Consider the following 22,888-nt stretch of genomic DNA (forward strand, 5'->3'; position numbering starts at 1 on the left):
TATTAATGGCAGTACATCTCACTTGACGAGATGTATCAAAGGAAGAACAATAACTGAAAAGTTTGGTCTCAAAACGCGGTAAGTCCATTTTTATGTAAGCATTGGGCTAGTTTTTTTTAATCCACCAGCCTACGGACTGAGCAAGTTTTCAAGTAAATGCACAAGAACACACAAGTCATAATAAGTCAAAAGATTATTATGATAATGACTGGTGATATGAGAGGACGATGATGAATGTCAAGATAATTGATGATAATGATGATTGATGATAGAGACGACAATGATATTGGTGGTAAAGCTACAATGATTATAATGACTGTGAAATGTGAAGATGATCGTATGATGACAATGACAAAGATAATGTAGGTGATTATTATGTCAGTATCGTGATATTGAAACTTTCGTCTTTCCCCTTCCTTTTCTCTCTTTCATTCTTTATTTCTTTCTTTTTCGACGCTCTTTCTCTCTTCTGCCCCACTTTTACTTTCAATTTTTTCTTCCAGGCACAGAAAGCATAACATTATGAGCAGTCAAGTAGTTCGAACATCGTTGCACAGATAGCAGCACAAAACGTGCAATTATTATGGCCATCTTTGAACAGGAAGCGGAACTTCAGGTTAATAAATAAATTTCCATATTATTTTCATGCCTGTATTTCTCCAGTATTGCAATATCCCCATTTCATTTGTCTCTTAATAACACCCATAGCCTACTTAAAAAAGTCACGTTAAAATATATTTTTTTATTAATTTACTTGTATCTGTACACCAATACTGTATCATAAATTGAAACTTTACACATGAGATTTGAAAAATTTATTTATTACAATCAATATATTACAAACATTAGGTCAATAGCTTGCCAACACTGCCATGAACCCTGAATCTGTAGATACACGTGTGAAGTTTATGGCCATGGTTTGAGTGCACCTTCAGTTCAACAAACAAGAATGGCTTGTTGCTTCTCTCCTGTTGAATTAAGAGATAATGTTAAAACTTTCAGTACTGATTTTTAGAACATCATGATAAGAGATTTCCAAACAACATCTGCATATGTTTCTTATAGTAGTAATTTTTATTTACGAAAGAAATTGATCTTTAATATTTTGTTGCTGTTCAGTCAACTGTCCGAAGACAGGTTGAACCCTTGTGACACCAATAAGACATCACTCAGTAGGCAACTAATTCAGGAGATAATGGGATAGGGTAATCAGAAAAATAAAATTGCTATCGTCCAAAAACAGTATGCAATACACATGTGTTAACAGAATCTCGGAAATAGAAAAAAAAATCGGGCCTAGGCTGTATCGGAGTAAGAGATGTAAGTACATCACTGATAGAATTGCTGTTAAGGTAAACGTCATCAGTGACAATCAACATCTCTTCTTTCCAGATTGCTTAGGCTATACGCCCGCTTCCATTTGAGCTCTATATGCCTCGACATTATGAATTTGATCTCTTCACTCAAATTCACTCGCGAGTTTTTCCAATTAAATTTGTCGAATACTGACTGTTAGCCAATTGGAATTGAAGCCTTGTTCTTTACGAATCGTTTGACACCACTGTGAATGTTCTATTGCTCAGCATTCTCGAGTTACATTGCCAACATTGAACAAGTGTACATATAAATGCACGTTTAACACGAGTTTATCTATAAATGCACGTTTAACTTGAGTTTAGTATAGCAATTCCTTTGTTTTTTAGAACTTTGGACATGTATTTAGTCCACACCTGTGGAGTAACGGTTAGCGCGTCTGGCCGCGAAACCAGGTGGCACGGGTTCGATTCCCAATTGGGTCAAGTTACCTGGTTGAGGTTTTATCCGGGGTTTTCTCTCAACCCAATATGAACAAATGGGTAACTATCGGTGCTGGACCCGGACTCATTTCACCGGCATTATCACCATCTCATTCAGATGCTAAATAACCTAAGATGTCGATAAAGCGTCGTAAAATAACCTACTAAAATAAAAATAAATAAACATGTATAAATTTATATTAGGAGATTGTCAAAATGACCATGACTAGACCATGATAAGATTCCAGTTCGCGCCATAGCCTATCTTTCTCGTTAACCACGTGTATCGCCGTAGCTAACGAGAAAGACAAGCTATGATGCAAATCGGAGTCACATGGTTATCTTGGACTAGTCATGGACATCTTGACAATCGTCTAATAGGGCCTATAAATATTCAAAGTTCTAAAACACAAAAGAATTGCTATATTAAACTCATGTTGAACGTACATTTATATTTGGCCATGTTAAGAATGTGACGTCTTTCTCGTCACTATATGACGTCACCCGCTCCAACTCAAGCAGGGGCGGATGCAAGGGGGGGAGGATTAAGGGAATATATCCCCTCCCGAAATTTTGAGAAAAAAATACGAAACAAGAAACAAAAATAATATTAATTTTAATTCGCGAATGCACGTAGGAATTAGAGAGTTTTCCACGTGAATTATCTTTGCTAAAGTGTTAAATTCCAAGAACTGCAGGAAGACAAACACAGCGTTCTTACTTCAAGACAGAGAGTCATGAAGAGTATTTTAGGCTTTTAATTTTCCTACTCTTCTTAGACTATTTCATTAGTCAGCTCAAGGACAGGTTTTTAAATCATAAGGGAATCCTAAAGTCCATACAAACTTTTCTGCCTAAAAACATAGTGCGAGCATCAAATGAAGATTTAGAAACTGCTGTTTAGGCTATAGTAAATCAGTGGCCCAATGATGATGATGCATCACCAGAGTCTTTCTTCAATGAACTGAAGATGTGGAGAAGAAATTTCCTTGATCAGAAAAATCTTCACCTAATACCTACTGATTTTATATCATCTTTGAACAGGTGCAATGAAATTATTTTTCCCTGCACTTGCAAGGCGCTAAAACTTTTCTGCACGTTGCCTGTAACTACAGCAACACCAGAACGGTCATTCTCAACATTGCGGTATTTGAAGACTTACTTGAGGAGCACGATGAGAGCAGACAGATTAAATGCACTGGCCTTGATGTATATACATAAAAATGTAGAAGTAAAAGCTCATGAAGTACTGGATGAAATGTCTAAGAAGCCTCGTCGCCTTCTTCTGTAAATGTCATTCTGTTATTGTTTTTGTATTGAAGTCATTGTAAATGTTAAAATTAAAAAATTATGGTTTATTTAACCACGCTCGCAATTGCCGAGATTATATCAGCGTCGCCTGTGTGCCGGAATTTTTTTCCCTCAGGACTTCTTTTACATGCCAGTAAATCGACTGATATGAGGCTTGTCGCATTTAAACACACTTAAATGCCATCGAGCTGGGTTGGGGTAGAACCCGCAACTTCGAGCACAGAAGGCTATACCGACTACGCTACTCAGGCCAACTTGTAAATGTTTGTGACTCGGAAACAAATTGTGAGTATATAAACTTATTTCTCATTACTCCATTTTTACTATCTCCTCAAATCCCTCCCCGAAAAAAAATCCTGCGTCCGCCCCTGAACTCAAGGTCACGTTGAATACATTGATCCTTTGTCGACAGCCGTTTACTTCATTGAAATATATCTTGTAGTTTAGAAATTACTGTGCTCCAACCACGAGAAAGTCTCTGCCGGGTGAAACGGAGCGGGGTAATGCTGTGAATGAGTGTTGATGTCATAAGATGTCATAAGGTCACACACGTGGTACTCTTATCTCTATTGGCTAGCTCTCACAGCACAAATCATAACATTGATACAGACATATTGATACTACTCTAGTTACAAAATTAGATCACAGTTAATCTCCTGGTCTTTTAATCTGTTCATAGAGGAAATAACATATGCAGGAGAGCGCATGGTTTTTAAACTGACGTTATAACGGTAATATTGTTTATCTACTTCGCTCCAATAGATGACGCAATAGTAAGCACATTCCTTTCACGGTTGATCTCCTGGTTGGAGAACAGTACAGGCGCCACAAAACTCTCCTGAAAATGTGTCGGTCGATTTTCTGGGATGGCAACCTGGTATTGGATCGAACTTAGAGACGTTCAAGTCAAAACTCGATTTCGTCTCGTTTTTCCAAACTTTTCCTCGATTCTGTAATAACACACTTAGGCTACCACGCTTATCGCAATATAGGCCTCTATTATGAAAAAAAAAATGTAGAACGTTCCTTTCTGAGCAACCTTCGTATATACATACGAAATGATGGCAGGGTATTCGTAGAATATCTATAATTATGTGGAACGAGTAAAGTGAATCTTGATAGTATGATTGTATATGTTTGGATATTTGCAGTGGGTTTTGAGTGTTACGGCATAGGTGCATGAAATAAAGTGAAAATTATTATGCGTGTTGCATCATCAGACTCTAGGAGTTATTTTATTTGTATATTTGATGCTATATTGTGGGTTGTATCGGCCCGTTGCCGCACAGGAAAACTTGATATAAATGCGAGTTGCTTCGGCGCGCTCTCGCTAAGAGGCAAGATACGCGTGGAGTACAGTAAAACCTCTACTATCCGTGGTGATGAAGAGGGTGGACTGAACGGTTAATGGAAAAAATCGGATAATCCATACTATGATATATTTTCATAAATTAAGTGCATAGGCCTAAGACTTAGGTCTATAGTTCCGAAATTTTCTACGTGCTCTTATGTTTAACTTGCTAGTTAGTGGATCAGAAGGTTACTAATATAAGTTTGGTTGTCAGTGACGGGTTTTAAGTGACAAGGAAATCTTTGTGATGGTTATCAGAGGAAAGATAAGAGTAGAGGTATCGTGTTGTAGATTTAAATTCTCGTACTTATCAGATTACCAGGAAACAATTGGCACTCATACAGTCCTCTCTGTAGATTGAAAACTCAAAAAAGTTTCATATCCATGGTTCAAGAATTAAAACAGAAAATCAATATACCGAATTTAAAAGAAAACTTACAAATTAAACCAAACCCTTTAACTCTATTAAATATAGAATATAATCTAAATTTAACAGAAGAAATACTGAAATCAGAAGTAAGCACTGAAATAATGAAACAATTGTCATTAGAGACAATTAATATTATGTACCCTCCACAAAACTGGCTTCATTTATACACCGACGGATCCTTGATCTCCAGAGAACAAGGTGCCGGTGCAGGTGTTACGTGCTGTCCCTTCTCAATGGAACAACAAGTTTTGATGGAGAAATCATTGCAATAAGTGAAAGTCTCAGGAATCTTCTATTTCACAACAATAAATTTAAGAATGCAGTTATATTGTCAGACTCCAAAGCAGCTACTCTATCAATAGTCTCTAAACACACACCTTCATCTCAAACAGCAAAAATAACTAAAATGGTCTCTCAATTAATATCACTCAATAAAAGAATTGTATTCCAATGGATACCATCCCATTGTGGAATCCTGGGAAACGAGAATGCGGATGCTTTAGCAAAGAAGGGCAGCACTGCTACTTACAGACCTGTTAATAAATCTACGTATTACTCTGTAAAAAGATTTATTAAATCTACGTACTTAGACTTCAACAAACAAAATTTGATAACACAATCACAAGGGAAAAAATGGAACTCTCTGCATCATAATCCACAGTTAATTCCCGATTTACTACGAAAATCGTCTGTAGCTGCATTTAGATTGGCAACAGGCCATGATTGTTTGGCCAAACACCTGCATAAAATTGGAATATATCAGTCCCCTAACTACCCATTGTGCAACTCAAACCAAGAAATGGATTCGGAACACCTCAAAATCTGTGCTTCAGTGGCTGACCATCATAATATCTTTGAAAAATATTGGAGTGCAAGAGGTCAAATGACTTTATTGTCAAACGCCTGGCATTAGAAAACAACAACATTCTCGTACTTTATACACTTTATCTTTGTTTTATAATAAATAGCGCACAGTTGTAAATTGTAACTCCAATCTCGTATTGTAATTCGACATGAGTTATAGATTCTACTTGCACTTTTTTTTCGATACTAAGCTGAACACATTTTTTTCGACACTCTTTAAAGACATTTTGCACAGAAGTTAAACAGTACGGCCGCTCGAACAGTTAGAACAAAGACCAAATGATGCACGGGTTTGCAATTGTGTGAAAGATACTGAGGACATTTCTTTGAAAGCAGATAGTGACTATTTTATAAGTTGGGAAAAACACCCCCTCCCACAAGTAACTGCTTTTATTGCCGGAAGTGTGCGGAAGCATTCCTATGACATATCGTGTAATGGTAAGGGCTTATAGAAAAATAGGACGAGAAAAACAGTCGGATAATCCGCCGATCTGTTAATAGGTTACGGAAAATCGGGGTTCTACTGTATTACAGAAACGTAACGGACTTTTTTTTCAGAATAATGTCCACTTAAATGTTCTACGTTAAAAGATTACTCCTCAAACATTTTGAACATGTCTTGCTTCTCAAATGATTGGTTTCATTCAGAAAATACTTACACTTCAGGTACGATACATTACCTTAAAGAAAAATGTCTGCAGTGAATTTCCTTCATTGTCATAAGTGAAATGTCCAAAGAGGAAGCCTTGTTCATCGTCAGCGTGTTCTAAACCCTAAAAAAAGAAAAATAAAATCATTTTACAGTGTTCATTATCAGGTTCAAGGTCAAACCAAGACGAGGGTGATGAAATGCCTGTGCATGGCCTCTTTCCAAACATAAGTACTAAGTAGAGATCTCTGTCGTAAGTTTGTGGCACATAAAAGGACCGTCTTGGAATGAGAGAACTTTAGATACAGTTTACCAAGCATTTTTCACCCACATCAAAATTCAATTTTGCAGTTAAATTTCTCGTTACCCTTTTGTCGAAGAGGAGGTAGCAATGAATTTCTGTCCTTTAGCCGTTCTTACCTCGTAAATAGAAAACATCTCAACCAAACTAATAGAATCCAGTAAGATCTTAGTTTCAGACCATATTTAGATACATTGGGAAACAATCAACCACTTAATGAATAGCAAAATTATAAGTGTTTGATAAATACATTTGAAACTTTTAACTCACATCAGTATAGTATATAATGCAACGAGCCTATAATGATAGTAATTAAGACGCGAGGATGTTTATGAAACTTCCTTTGCGCTCGTTTCATAATTTTCATACGAGCGTCTTAATTACCATTATAGGCAAGTTTCATACGACTTTTTATGCTCGACCATATTTCTAATTTGAAATCTGAAAGTATTCATGTTATGGTTATGTGACTGGGGAGCGAACTGACCTTGTGCAATCTCGTAAATTGTGAGATGTGCGCAGACGCGAAAGCATTGCTTTTTTCTGGGCAACGAATGTCGACGACCTTGATATAATCTAATAAGATAAACGTTAAACTTGATATAACCTTGAAATTGAATTCGACATTGAAAAACGAGATGACAAGTTGAATTTATTTGAATATTATTTACAATTAACGCTAATTATTATAGTAACAGAACATAACCTTCTGCGACAGTATTGGATTTCCAGCCTGCGTGACGTTTTGCTAGTTGTCTTTCGATTGCATATCCGAGAATAATCGAAAACCTGAAATTTAATGAATAGGTGTACTTTAAATGCATTAAAGGACTGCTACCAGGTGTATAATTAGTACATTTCGGCATGGTCGAGCATAAAATATTTTAAATCACATGACAATCAACACAATAGCAACAATAAAATCCATACAAGTCATTCATTTATAACTTTTTCACAAACAGCACGTTACAATTTAAAATTAAATTTAGATACCAGTAATGGATAAAATATTGTAAAGCACACGAGAGTAAACACATTTTATGCGCTAAATTTTTCACTCATGGATGAAATTTAATTTTACTCTCTCATACTACAAATTATTAGGCCTATTTAATTACATGCAAAATGTACATTAAGATTTCACGTATATTACGATCCATTCTGTGGAAAACTGTGATTATCTGATTCAGCAATTCATTGATGAAGTAGTGTTAATGGTAACTTCAAAACACAGTGCTGTAATTTTTCCCCCAAATTTATTATTTTTATTTTTGTAAACAGTAGCAGAAAAGCGAAACTGTTTTCGGCATAGTTAGGGTTGGATTTCTATTTTAATAGTAAACATATATTTTCACGTTGTAACTGAAAAGTATAAATTAAATTTACTTCCAAGAATTGGTTCAACCTAGCCCTGCATCTATAGAAAATGTATGTTCATTTATGAACGTAGCAATGCTTTACTCTGTCCATCGTTAGTTCTAGGCATTGACCGCAGAGAGCGCAAGTTGTCATCCCCAATGTAACGTTATTACTAATAACTTAATTTTTTTATGAGCTAATGTAATTCAGTTCAGTCTATATGCAATATACTGTATGTATAAAGAAATTATAATTAAGTTGAGATAGGTAGTTGGTTAAATGATGAGAAAAGTATAACTTTGTGCCAGTGTGGAATATTGAAGTATGTTACGAATAATAATCATCCGAAACTTGTCAGAAAATTTTGTGGATAAATTCCTGAAACCTCTACTTACAATATTGTTAGTAATGTAGGGACGTTCCACACAGAAAAAGTTTCCCGGTTTTGTTGTTAGGAGAAACCCCTTTCTCGGAAAGTACTGAAGCTGTAAGTTTCTGGGGTACTAGTTCATTTTTTATTGAATTGCCTAGTTGCAAAAGTCCCTATCTGTGAAATTTATATATTTTATGTAAATCACCAAAAAAACTGGTAGCATATGAACAGATCATGGTTTCTTGTAGTTTTTTAGGAAGAAAAATTTTTAATTCACCGTACAAGTTCCATAAAAGTCCTTAAATAGTAGTTAATTTGCAATTTTAGTTTGAAAACTGTTTTAATTCTGTCACATAGGGGCTTTTATAACTGAGTAACTCATTGGCTTTCATATTTTAAATTTTGTTTATGCATATCTAGTTGTATTTCCTTTTATCCCAAGGCAAATAATATAATGGATTAACGAAGTTATTAGAGTCGCGAAAGCAATCAAATTTCTTGGCTTATAAATCGATAATATTTTAAATTTGAAAAATCATATTAAAGAAATTACCTCCAAACTAAATTCATCATATTTTGCTTAGTAAATATCAAGACCTTAATAACAATATACTTTATTCGATAATGAGTTTTGGAATAATATTGTGGGGAAATTCTACTGATAGTAACAGTATATTCCTACTATAAAAAGAGAAATTAGAATAATAGTAAGTACCGAATCTAGGGAATCGTTTAGGACCATTTTCAAAGAACTACAAATAATGCCCATGTCTTGTCAATATATTTTTTCATTAATAAACTTCCTCGTATGTAATCGTGAAAACTTTGTAACTGACTTTCATACTCCATCGGCAAGTCTATCGTGCTATCAAAAAAAAAGTGCATTATTTAGCTGTAAAAAATGTTAATAGCCTCCTTATGGATATAAAAAATCAAACTCAAAACAAAAGATTATTTGGGATCAAATTTAAAAAGTGCCTAATTTCTCATGCCTTCTATTCTGTAGGTGAATTTGTGACATTCCTTCAACAACACTGCATGAATATTTCTGTTTTGTATTAAGTATCGATACTAGCCTCTTCTATTGTACAAGTATATTGTAAAATTCTCCTGTATATATTTCAAATTGAAATACAAACTGCTGAGCCATTTATACCCGAACCCACGCTTTCAGAAGTCGAAATTGCGATAGAAAATCTGAAAAAGTACACGTCTCCGGGTATCGATCAAATTCCAGCGGAATTAATACAAGAGGGTGGAAGTGCATTATATAGCGAAATTTATAAACTTGTACTTGCTATTCGGGAAAAGGAAATTGTACCAGAACAATGGAAGGAGTCCATAATTGTACCTATTTTTAAAAAGGGGGACAAAAAAAACTGTGGTAAATTTCGAGGAATATCACTTTTGTTGACGTCGTACAAAATTTTGTCCAATATTCTTTTGAGAAGATTAACTCCGTACGTAGATGAAATTATTGGGGATCATCAGTGCGGTTTTCGGCGTAATAGATCGACTATTGATCAGATTTTTTGTATTCGACAGATAATGGAGAAAAAATGGGAGTATAAGGGTACAGTACATCAGTTATTCAAAGATTTCAAAAAGGCATATGACTCGGTTAAGAGGGAAGTATTATATTATATTCTTATTGAATTTGGTATTCCCAAGAAACTAGTTCGATTAATTAAAATGTGTCTCAGTGAAACATACAGCAGAGTCCGTATAGGTCAGTTTCTATCTGATGCTTTTCCAATTCACTGCGGGCTAAAGCAGGGAGATGCACTATCACCTTTACTTTTTAACTTCGCTCTAGAATATGCCATTAGGAAAGTTCAGGAAAACAGGCAGGGTTTGGAATTGAACGGGTTACATCAGCTTCTTGTCTATGCAGATGACGTGAATATGTTAGGAGAAAATCCACAAACGATTAGGGAAAACACGGAAATTTTACTTGAAGCAAGTAAAGCGATCGGTTTGGAAGTAAATCCCGAAAATACAAAGTATATGATTATGTCTCGTGACCAGAATATTGTACGAAATGGAAATATAAAAATTGGAGATTTATCCTTCGAAGAGGTGGAAAAATTCAAATATCTTGGAGCAACAGTAACAAATATAAATGACACTCGGGAGGAAATTAAACACAGAATAAATATGGGAAATGCGTGTTATTATTCGGTTGAGAAGCTCTTATCATCCAGTCTGCTGTCCAAAAATCTGAAAGTTAGAATTTATAAAACAGTTATATTACCGGTTGTTCTGTATGGTTTTGAAACTTGGACTCTCACTCTGAAAGAGGAACATAGGTTAAGGGTGTTTGAGAATAAGGTGCATAGGAAAATATTTGGGGCTAAGCGGGATGAAGTTACAGGAGAATGGAGAAAGTTACACAACACAGAACTGCACGCATTGTATTCTTCACCTGACATAATTAGGAACATTAAATCCAGACGTTTGAGATGGGCAGGGCATGTAGCACGTATGGGCGAATCCAGAAATGCATATAGAGTGTTGGTTGGGACACCGGAGGGAAAAAGACCTTTAGGGAGGCCGAGACGTAGATGGGAGAATAATATTAAAATGGATTTGAGGGAGGTGGGGTATGATGATAGAAACTGGATTAATCTTGCACAGGATAGGGACCGATGGCGGGCTTATGTGAGGGCGGCAGTGAACCTTCAGGTTCCTTAAAAGCCATTTGTAAGTAAGTATATATTTCAACTAGACTGTGACTATAATTAAGACTTTGTAGTACTAATAAGATTTTCTTGATATGTTCCATATTCTAGCTGTGAAGCGATCTACGAATGCCATGGAATGTAAATAAATACAATACAATACAATACAATGTAATATTTTCAACACATAATATAAACATAAAACATAAGATCTATATCCACTAGCGACTTCATAGGCCGTTAGGAGCTGACATCTAGCGGCAATTTCTTCCTATTCATGTTACATGTTTCACCATTGAATGAGTAGGCAGTACTGTATAAGCAGCCATCGAATGTATGGATGCGTTATAGCATCCACAGGAATCTCTCAAGGTAATGATTTGGGTACTTGTAGACCAACTACTGTACTCAAACCAGTAGAAAGTCTCAGATGAATGAGACGCAGCTGTGAATGAATGTTGATGTCATAAGATGTCATAAGGACACACACGTGGTACACGCATCTCCATTGGCTAACTCTCAAAGCACGAACGATAACACTGATACACACATACTTATACTACCCTAGTTACAAAATTAGATCACGGTTAATCTCCTGGGGTGGTATTCATAGACATTTCGCAGCACGCGCTACGAGCGTGCTAAACTAGCCCCGGCTATCCACTGGTTACTAGTACAGGATTCAAATCATATCCTATCGCTAACGCTGGTTTATGAATACGAAAAACGCTGATCATCCACCGGAAGCCCGCGCTAAAAATGTCTATGAATACGGCCCTTAGTCTTTTAATCCTTCCATACAGGAAATAACATGCAGGAGAGCGCATGTTTTTTAAACTGACGTTATAACGGTAATATTATCTACCTACTTCGCTCCAATAGATGACGCAATAGTAAGCACATTCCTTTCAAGGTCAATCTCCTGGTTGGAGAACAGTATGGACATTACCCTAAAAGCATTATTTTCTACCCTTAGATGATAAACATGTCGATCACAAAGTAGAACTTTAAACAACCATATACAAACCCAGATAGAGAAGTCTTTGGGTGCACTCTTTGTGTGTCCCACGATGGAAACAGAAGCTGGAATGTGTTCTAGTGATACTCCAGTGACAAATGTCTTTCTTGTGAGTTGAATAACAACAGAACCAGAAGACCCTTCGAAAGCCCAGCATTCTCCGGGTAGAACACCTGGCTGTGACATGTCCGTCACACAACAAAATTAAATAGAATTCACTATCAACTTTAAGCATACAGGGAATATGCACTTCTTTCATAACAGTTGATCCTGCTATGCTGAAAATAATTTGTGATAACTAGCATTGTTAACTTCCAACTTCACTTCTGTAACAAAAGAGGTAGATCATCCCATATTATTTGCAGATGACACAAGTATAGTAATTAGGCCTATAGTCAATAACTCCAACACATTCCAATCTTTAACAAAGGAAATTCTCTTCAAAATATGTGACTGATTCTGAGTCAATAAATTAGTATTAAATTGTAACAAAACTAACATAATTCAACTTAAATCCTGTCCAAATTCTACCTCGCAAATTTCAAGCGCAATAATTAACAATAGGTCCCTATTAGAAACAACAACCAAATTTCTTGGTTTAAAAATCGATAATGTGTTAAATTGGAAAAATCATATTAAAGAAATTACCCCCAAAGTAAATTCAGGATGTTTTGCTATTATATCTATGCAAAAGATAGTAAATATCAGTACCTTAAAAACAGTATACTTTGAATACTTCCACTCGGTAATGAGTTTTGAAATAATATTCTGGGGAAATTCCACAGATAGAACAGTATATTCCTATTACAGAAAAGAGGAATTAGAATAATAGTAAGTGTCAAATCTAGGGAATCGTGTAGGACTATTTAAAAAAAAAAACTACAAATAATGTCCATGGCTTGTCAATATATTTTTTCATTAATAATCTTCCTCGTATGTAATCGTGAAAACTTTGTAACTAATTCAATAGTTCATAGCATAAATACGGGTCAAAAAAATGGCTTTCATACTCCATTGGTAAGTCTATCGTGCTATCAAAAAAGAGTGCGTTATATGGCAGTAAATTTTTTAATAGCCTCCCTATCGATATAAAAAATGAAACTTAAAACATAAGATTATTTAGGGCCAAATTAAATAAGTATCTAATTTCTCACGCCTTCTATTCTGTAGGTGAATTCATGACTCCAACAACGCTTCATGAAATTGATACTAAAACTTTGTGTTGTGCAAGGACATCATCTTATTTTTACTTCAATTTTTATTGCACCTGAGTTTTTTAATGTACTTCACTTCCACCTCTTCTACTAATGAAGTTCAATCGTCCTCCACACAGAACCAAGGCAGCATATTATGTAGTAAACAGTGTTGAGTTAGTGAGTATAGTACGTTCCAGAAATATGGTCGTGTTTTCCAGTGAAGAAAGAACTTTCAATATTGAATCATATTTTCACACAGATATTGTACGTCCGTTTGCTTACGTCACATCCCGGTTTCCCCCACTTGCTTCTGCTCGCCCCTCTGTAAAGGCTAGTGGTTGGGCTGTCTTAGCCCTTTTCTGAAAACATTAATTTCTGTTAGGAATTGGACTTCTACGTAACATTGTACAACTGTTTAAAACAACTTAAATAAAAAGGTCTCGTTAACTAATTAACTGTCACGTGATTTCTCCCCTTTCTACGATCCTGCGTTAAAACCACTTGGACGGACAGTAGATAGCAATCTGAGTAATTTTATCTTTTCGAATCGGACTGAAGTGAAGATTGAATTTACAGTACGTAAGGTATTCTTTTATATAGTAGGTACAGAATTATTTCAACATGAATTACTGGTACGAAGGACGAAACTGGAATTAGGTAGGCTACATTAGTCTAAAGTGACATAATATGCACAAAAGAACTGAAGCTTCTATCGTAATGAACGGCCACAATTTTCAAAAATGTGCTTCAATACCCATATTATGATTATTTTTCAATTTAAATTCACTCTTTATTGTACGCTAATTTACTGTAGACTGTATAATATGCACTGCACAATGAATACGTTCGCATGGATAGCTCAGTTCGTGAGTAAAAACACTTATTGTTAATACTATACTGTAGTTTGATTAAAGAAAACTTAATGAAAATTATCAAACTAAAAATCGTGATATTTCCTAGTTTACGTAAATGAGTGAACTACTTTTCTTCCTTCCTATACCTAGTAAAGTGATCTGTTTGTATTTTACGCCAGTATCATCAAACTTCGGTCGTGGAAAGGGGTAGCAAACATTGTTTCCGGTTCTTAACCGTTAATCCAAAGGTATAGCCAGGTTAATATTAGAAATGTTAGTAAAAATAAAATGATGTCTCTGTACTAGTAGACTATATTGTAAACCTCTCCTGTATATACTTCAACTAGACTCTGACTATAAATTAAGACTTTATAGTAATATTAAGTTTTTTTACTTGTTCCATATTCTAGCTGTGAAGCAATGTGTGAATACCATGGAATGTTAATAAATACAATACAATAAAATACAAAATGATTCAGAAGGAATAGTGAATATATTAGGAGTGGCACTATAAACTATTCTGAGTAAAAAGGTTCATATAAACATGTGTCCTATTTTCATAACAGCTATAAAATTATTACAAATAATTGATTAAATGGCGATCTTATTTGTGTTAATTATGTAAGCATGTGTGGCTTACAGCTGTTTCGGTGCTATTCGACTCCATCCTCAGAGTCTACTAGATCTCGGCGCTATCTCAACTTCGCTGCCTGTTGTGTGGGTGCGTTCGTGTTATGAAGAGTTGTGTCAAATAGTGTGTGTGTTCTGAAATTGATCTGTGTGTTGAGAATTTGACTGGGGTGTGTTTTAGTGTGTCTGTATATTTCATATTGTTCTATTGTGTAGAGTTTTTGGTTTTTGGGTTGTATGTGTAGGATTCCCATTTCTGTATTTATGTTATTGTATGTGTGGTTAGCATTAGTTATGTGTTCGGCATATGTAGATGTATTATGTCCTCTGGTTGTTGCTTTAATGTGTTCTTTGTATCGAGTTTGGAATGATCTGCCTGTCTGTCCAATGTAGAAACTGTCGCAACTATTGCATGTGAGTTTGTATACGCCTGTGTAGTAGTATTTATTTGTTTGTGTTGTTTGTGTGTTGAGATGCCGAACACATAACTAATGCTAACCACACATACAATAACATAAATACAGACATGGAAATCTTACACATACAACCCAAAAACCAAAAACTCAACACACTAGAACAATATGAAATATACAGATACACTAAAACACACCCCAGTCAAATTCTCAACACACAGATCAATTTCAGAACACACACACACACTATTTGATACAACTCTTCATCACAAGAACGCACCCACACAACAGGCAGCGAAGTTGAGATAGCGCCGAGATATAGTAGGCTCTGAGGATGGTGTCGAACAGCATCGAAACAGCTGTAAGTCACACATGCTTACATAATTAACACGAGTAAGATCGCCATTTAATCAATTATTTATATTCAAGTGTTAAAGGTAGTATACGAAAGATTCAACATGGAAAATTATTACATTCAACAGTTGTATGGATGCCCTACTCTTCTTCTAATTTGGAGTCTGTGTCGTGGCTAATTAAAAGGTGCGGGCTCAATTTCATTTTGTAGGCCTATACTTCTGTAAATTCTAGGTTCCTACTAGAAAATTTTAGTATGTTTTGTACCTGTATTATTAAACGTGGTGTGTTGGTTTTATGGCAGTAGTCACTGAAGAATGAAAATATAGAGCAGTCGTTGTAGGACTTGGTATCACGTATGCTGACAATAGAACCACCTGGTGGTTAAAATCAAAATACGTGTTGTTAGACATGTTTATGACTAGGATATCCCGAATAGACACGAAAGTATATTAACTAGGCAGAGCTCGCACTGGGTCTCTGAGACCCAGAGTAAATAGTTTACATGTTCTATGTTACTATGTAAAAATAATTATAGTTAAACTCTCATTTACCAAAAAAAAAAAAAAAAAAAAAAAAAAAAAAAAAAAAAAAAAAAAGAGGCTGTAGCTATAATCGCGATAAGATCATTTTTTTAAATATCTAGATTGGGTTGGGTCTGACAGACCCGGAGAAGCATTTATGTTAGGAAAATATGTGCGAGCTCCATCGGGTTAACGAAAATAAAACACAAATTTAGATTTGAGTATGATTAACAAAAATTTTCTCCATATAGGATTATGTAAATAGTATAATACGTTTTAGAAATAAATATTGTTTTTTGTTAAAACACCCTCACAACTCAAGCTTCGTGACTGTATATACTAGACTGTAAGTAGTACAGGGACTTGTACAGAGCATTGCTGTGCTTGAATCAGAACAGTGTTCGGCATAATCAGATGATTAAAACAAATAAGGAATAACAGGCATTTACGAAAGTGACTTACTTATTCTCTTCTTCGCAGAAAATGGTGACACATTTTAAATAAAAATGATGTACTAGTGTGACTAATTTTGTTGCAATGTACAACTGTGTACACTCGTAAATTGTCAAATATTAGTACATTATGCAACGAGCCTATAATGATAGTAATTAAGACGCGAGTATGTTTATGAAACGAGCGCAAGCGAGTTTCATAATTTTCATACGAGCGTCTTAATTACCATTATAGGCAAGTTCCATACAACGTGTTATGCTCGACCATATTTCTAACTTGAAATTATTCAGAAGTATTCATTTTATTCGTATCTGACTCAAGAGCGGAAGTGACCTTGTGCATAGCTCGTAAATTGTGAGATGTGCGCAGATGCGAAAGTATTGATTTTTTCCGAGGAACAATAATGTCATTGACGTTGATATATTCTAGAGAATAACATGAACTAATTTTGATATAACCTGGAAATTGATTTAGAATTGAAAAACGAGATGACAAATTGAATTTATTTGAATATTATTTACAATTAACGCTAATTATTATAGTAACAGAACATAACCTTCTGCGACAGTATTGGATTTCCAGCCTCCTTGACGTTTCCCTCGTCTTTCGATTGCATATCCGAGAATAATCGAAAACCTGAACTTTAATGAATAGGTGTACTTTAATGACATGCATTAAAGGACTGCTACCAGGTGTATAATTACTACATTTCGGCATGGTCGAGCATAAAAACCTTTTCGATTGTCACTTAAACAAGAAAATGTTCTTTCGACATCACACAATGTTACTGGTGCGAATTTGAAATAGTTTTTATTTATTATAATAATGTTGTGTTTTAACTTGTGCCTGTTCACTATTTAGTTCATATTGTACTTCACAGAATTTCGAATATACAGGAATTTTTTCAAGAACACTCTTCACTTTTGGTTTAACCCTTTTATTGTTACCCACAGCTGATTGTATAGAATTTAAAGTTATTTCATAACACGAGATATAGTCCCGTCGCTCTTATTTCCGGCAGCCAATCACGTTGCAGGCCGGCTACATTTAAACGTGTGCGTCTTGTCATTCGCTGCTAATGACGTTATGCACTTCCTAAGACTCGCTAAAGACTTAATACAAACTCCCGCCATTTCTATTCTTTCGTTTGAGTTCGCAGAAAGCACATGAGGACGTTATTTGCAGCTCAATTATTTGCTCAATTACAGTGGGTTTGATTTATTATCATAGAAGCTACGTCATGATAATGTTTAACGGTGCGGCAAATAGATTCCTCGTCTGGTAGCTCGGCAACGAAAGAAAAAAAATGACGAACGATATTTCCTACCTAGACTTTATAGAGCCTTCACTTTCTAAGGCGTAAGCAAAGAGGAAGAGTCACGCCGGAAATAACAGCGACGCGACTGTAAATGTTTTGTACGCATGATATGCATAGCCGAGTCATTGTTCTTAAAAAGGTACTTCTAAGGCAAAAAAAAAAAAAAAAATCTCGATATTCATTCAACCAACGTACCATCATTACTAAATGGTAGTAACTACTCGGCACATTGTTGTATGCAACAATGTTATATTACGTAGCAGAAGGAAATGTTTCCAACTTTAAATCATATGTTTCTACCGGACCTTGTATGTCTAAGACTTATGTTATGTTAAATGGACGCTCTCCTTACTCCCATACCTTTACTGCAGAGCAAACAGATTAACTAAAATTTCACAAAATAATAATGGTCTTTCAAGAATATTTCCAGCATGGTTCTTTCCGACTAAGTCTGCTCTCTGCTGGTTGGAATGATATCATTTGATATAGTAAATACCGGTAGTGGACTACCGGTATGTAAGTTGAACTTGTATTTTATGGCTGCTTTTCAACAAAGTCAAAGACCTACAGGTTTTAGGGCTATAAAATATTGTTAAAGAATATATTTTACAATGTTCTGACCTGTTGCTTCTAGAGCAAAATCTGGAAGGCCAGTCTTGTCAGCATCGTATTTCTGCAATTCGCTTGACACCAGACTTTGAACTCTGTCGTTCGATAACACCATTTCCTCTATTACTTCATAAATCTTTTCAATTTCTGTATAAAAATATCAAAATCATATATGAGAAAATCATCACTCTATAAACATGTTGTATTTTTACATAGGTGTAACAAAGTACCGTCATTTCCCATAACTATGATCCTGGAATACAACTATGGTCCATTCAAATTTTGTACTCCATAACGTAGTACTTCGCTTTTCTATATTTTTGCTGTACTGTAGTTTGAAATCAAGTCACTGCAGCTATCTACGAATGATCTATGTTACTTCTACAATGTTCTTTGGATAGTTGTATCGTGGGCCACAGTTGTGTTCCAAGACCATAGTTACGGGAAATGACGGTATGCAATATGAAACGCATGTAGTTAGTAAAGGTACCGGTATAGATAATAAAGGAATGAACGGAAATCGAGTAGTATATCTGCAGTTGAGATTGGATTATCTTAATTTGTTCCCCAAAACTATGCGGGTAATTTAAAACCTGTTATAGTGGTAATTCGTTTTCCAAAATAAAACTTCGTCCCATAAAACATATTTCTTTTAGGTTACATCTTTAAACAAAACTGTGTAACGGTATTACAAGAAATATCATCTCTCAGCACTACCACATTGATTTTATGTAATATAAAATATGATTAGATTAAATCCATTAAATATCTTACACAACTTGACCAAAAGAGCTTAATAAATACTGTAGAGTTCAGTAACCTCCGAACCCTGTGTTTCGTTTCAACCGTGTTTTTGTTTAGCGATTCTAACATTTGAAATTAACAGCTGATATGCTCCTACAGTCCGCAGGTCCGCATGGACCTGGCGTAACCAGCGAATAGGGATTATAAAGAATGGACACTTCGCGTCGGTACCTTTGATGTAGCCGGACCGATTTCAATGGCCTTCAAGCCAGCTAGAGCGTCAAATTCTGCTTTCTCCCTACAGTTGGCGCTGACATCACACCAGCTAGCAGTCGACACAGCGGAAATATAACACATATAATTAATACATCTAGGTACATTATGTACTCAAATAAAATAAATTGGATCCATAAAATAATAAATCCTTCATTAACTGTAATGTCTAGACTCTAGAGTTCCTTTATAATGAGAGTTCAGACGTTGATCCCAACAACAATTAAAATATGACGTAATGATTTGATAGCGCTGAAAATGGAAAAACAAAACTCTTACGAGAAGTAAAACCATATACCTATATTATATTATATACAAATATTAAACGAATTCGATACTTAATTTTATAATGTATTATATTATTTTATAATATAATTTATGATATCTGAAATATAAAATATTATTATTACAACTAGTTTGTCACTGAGAAATAAGGAAATGCTGTTAACTTGAATTTATATGAAGCAAAGCGTTACTGGATTATGCAATGAGGTAGGCGATGTTTGGATCCTGTGTCTCAACTCTATTCTCAATTATTATCTTAGCGTATGCTCGATTACACTACCTCTAGCGCTTGAAAGTGGAACTAACCGCTGGCGCACAGAGAAACAAAACACAGAAAAATTCGCTCAGTCTCCATTCTTTATAATCCCTATTCGCTGGCGTAACTATAGGGACCCAGTGAGGGGTAGAACTACAATCCTACAATTCCCTTCCTCCCTTTTATCTTTTCTCCACTTATACGAAGTTAGACATAGATCCAGCTGTTTACCGGTATACTAATAATCTTTGGTAACTAAATGACGATTGAAATATATACCGATGTGTGATGTATTTTACTTCACTCATACGTATATCAGGGATCACACTGCAAGTCGGAAGTTCACGAGTTCGATTCCTGATTTGTCATGGATTTTCTCCATTAATTTAATCGTTTCGGCCGCACTATGCTCCTGGGGTTTACTCAGAAATTAGTATCAGGAGTATTTTGTTGGAGGTAGCAACGGCCAGCATGTGAGTGTGCCGAATGTCTCGTCTCGTGAAGGTAGAGTCTTAATATACCGCCATTCTTAAGAGCCTCTGAAGGCTTGTAATAATGTGGTAGTTTTTTTTTTTTTTTTTCAGAACTTGGTTCAAGTGAACAAACTAATTTTATGCAACAACGTGAATACAATATCAGACTTATTTTGTACTGTTATTTTAGTGTTCTTTTCCTTACCTTGATCTATATCGCTAACTAGTTTATTATTAACTTGTGACAGACGAGGTATCATTGCTGAAATTTCTTTCACTTTCAAGCTGTGATCTTCTTGGATTGCCATGATGTTTTCCTGTGCGTAAAACGTACAACGAAGTTCATGTTAATTTTATACCATTAAACTATATAATAAGAGTTAGGATATAAATTGCTATTTATTTGTAAAATTAAATATAGGTTAGGGGTACAATAATAAATTCCGAAAATAAAACTCTGTTAGCCACCTAAATACAACAAAAGAAACCGCTGTGCATCTTGTCTCTTTTTTATATTGTAATTATTCAAACAGAACAATAATTATTGTTAGATATATCAATAAATCTGATGGTATAAAATGTGAACATTTTTCTACTTTCATGAAATTAACTTTAAAATGGTTCTGTTAGGCCTATATAACGAGATAAGCGTGTACAAATTTTGAATTGTCAGTTACACGCAACGAATTGAAACTAAACAGCTAGGAGGAAAAAATGCTATACGATAGTGTAGCTAGTATTGTACATTTTGTGAACTGAAAGGTTGTAACTTACAGATAAGTCCTCAAAATCTTTTATTAAAGCATTAAATTTCATCTCCATATGTATTACAGTTGTTAATAATTTATGTTCGTAACATAAATACAGCACTGAAAAAAAGAAAAAATGTAATTGATAAAATTTTAGTTATTATTTAGTCACTAGCAAAAGTGGAATCGGAGTTATACTTATGAGTACAAGAGATGTTTCTTACCAGAAAGAGCAAGTAGATTAGTGATAACACACACTTTCGTAACTCTAAGCCAGCCATAGTTCTTCTCTGAAGAAGAGAAAGCTATATCACTTTCCGTACCTACCGGATCTAGATCTGTAAAAGCAGAAGAAAAGAAATGACTGCTATATTTTAAATCAATAATCAATTACTTTCCCTCCTCCTTTGGTGTACAATGTATCATAATAGTGGTGTGTGAATTTCTTGATCACTTGGACGATAGCATAGGATAGAAACACAAACGCTTCGAAACTACATACTGCATCTGTCACCAGGGAAGGATAATCTAATGTTTTAGTAAAAGAAAGAAATAAGTATTTACCAAAACATGGATCTTCAGATTCATATATCACCTTTTTCTTTTCTTTCTTCTTTGGAGAATATGGTTCATTATACAAAGTTCTCATAATACAGTATTCAGTTTTCTCGTCCTACTTTCTACAATTTCTACACGCTTAAAAAAAACTAAGAAATCGATTGCTATAATATCATAATATCATTAAGCAAAAGTAATATTAATCAAAAGTTTAGCAACGACTTAACAATGCTTTTTGTGAAGTGTTTTGTTTTTATTTTCTCACTGCCATTGTTTTAAAAATCAGCAATGCCAACATTCCAAGTTTTCTCCCTATGTTTTAAAAATCATGTGAACCAACTTCAGTCCGTTTCGTAAAATAGCACAGCAGGAAGTGTAAAATAGACTTTCGGAGTACGTTAGCTCGTTGGTTCCCAACCTTTTTTGACTGACGACACACTTTACTGATATCGCAATACACTAATTTTTGTCTTTAATAATAATAATAATAATAATAATAATAATAATAATAATAATAATAATAAACAGAGCTTTTCTTCTGGAGAAAAGGTGGTGGAACTATGTGTAGAATATTTTATAGCGGACAGGAAGATGATTACTGTTCACTGCACGGGAATTTTGTCGTTTTTAATCTCCTTTTCGTCCAACTAAGACTTTCAGGGCCGTATTCATAGACATTTTTAGCGCGGGCTTCTGGTGGATGATCAGCGTTTTTCGTATTCATAAACCAGTGTAAGCGATAGGATATGATTTGAATTCTGTACTAGTAACCAGTGGATATCCAGGGCTAGCTTAGTACGCTCGTAGCGCGTGCTGCGAAATGTCTATGAATAGCACCCTTAAGGTTTAAACGGAATTAAACAAAAAAAAAAAAAAAAAAACATTTATTCACACATATTTCGGTTCCATGATGAAAAATGCAACAAAAAGGTGCCAGAAAGTCGTTCCAGCGTGTTCCTCCAGAAAAAAAGGCACTGATAACTTCCATGTAGTACTAATGTCGGACATCCAGTGTTGTAGATAGGTCAATGTTAACAAGCAATTGGAAATTCTAAAAAGCAAGCAG

At 35.0% G+C, this 22,888-nt stretch overlaps 1 protein-coding gene across 1 annotated transcript; it reads right to left on the reverse strand.

The window, feature by feature from the left end:
* Window positions 1-809: 809 nt before the first annotated feature.
* Window positions 810-22,029, reverse strand: LOC138702230 (klaroid protein-like). Its single transcript, XM_069829820.1, has 9 exons — window positions 21,829-22,029; window positions 21,489-21,602; window positions 21,290-21,384; window positions 20,721-20,832; window positions 18,497-18,631; window positions 15,848-15,957; window positions 12,143-12,310; window positions 6,433-6,525; window positions 810-968 (listed from the first exon to the last, which is right to left on the reverse strand). Exons 1-9 carry the CDS (start codon window positions 21,911-21,913, stop codon window positions 846-848), a joined length of 1,035 nt encoding a protein of 344 aa, XP_069685921.1. The 5' UTR covers window positions 21,914-22,029; the 3' UTR covers window positions 810-845.
* Between the last annotated feature and the right edge of the window lie 859 nt (window positions 22,030-22,888).

Source organism: Periplaneta americana, chromosome 6 (genome assembly GCF_040183065.1).
Source record: "Periplaneta americana isolate PAMFEO1 chromosome 6, P.americana_PAMFEO1_priV1, whole genome shotgun sequence".
NCBI classification, from domain to species: Eukaryota; Metazoa; Arthropoda; class Insecta; order Blattodea; family Blattidae; genus Periplaneta; species Periplaneta americana.

Coding starts and splice junctions, on each gene's coding strand:
- LOC138702230 (XM_069829820.1), bottom strand. CDS start 21,913: ATGAGAACTTTGTATAATGAACCATATTCTCCAAAGAAGAAAGAAAAG. Junction 12,311..15,847: donor CACCACGTTTAATAATACAG/GTACAAAACATA, acceptor GACATGTCACAG/CCAGGTGTTCTACCCGGAGA. Junction 6,526..12,142: donor CCAAAGACTTCTCTATCTGG/GTTTGTATATGG, acceptor TTCTTTTTTTAG/GGTTTAGAACACGCTGACGA.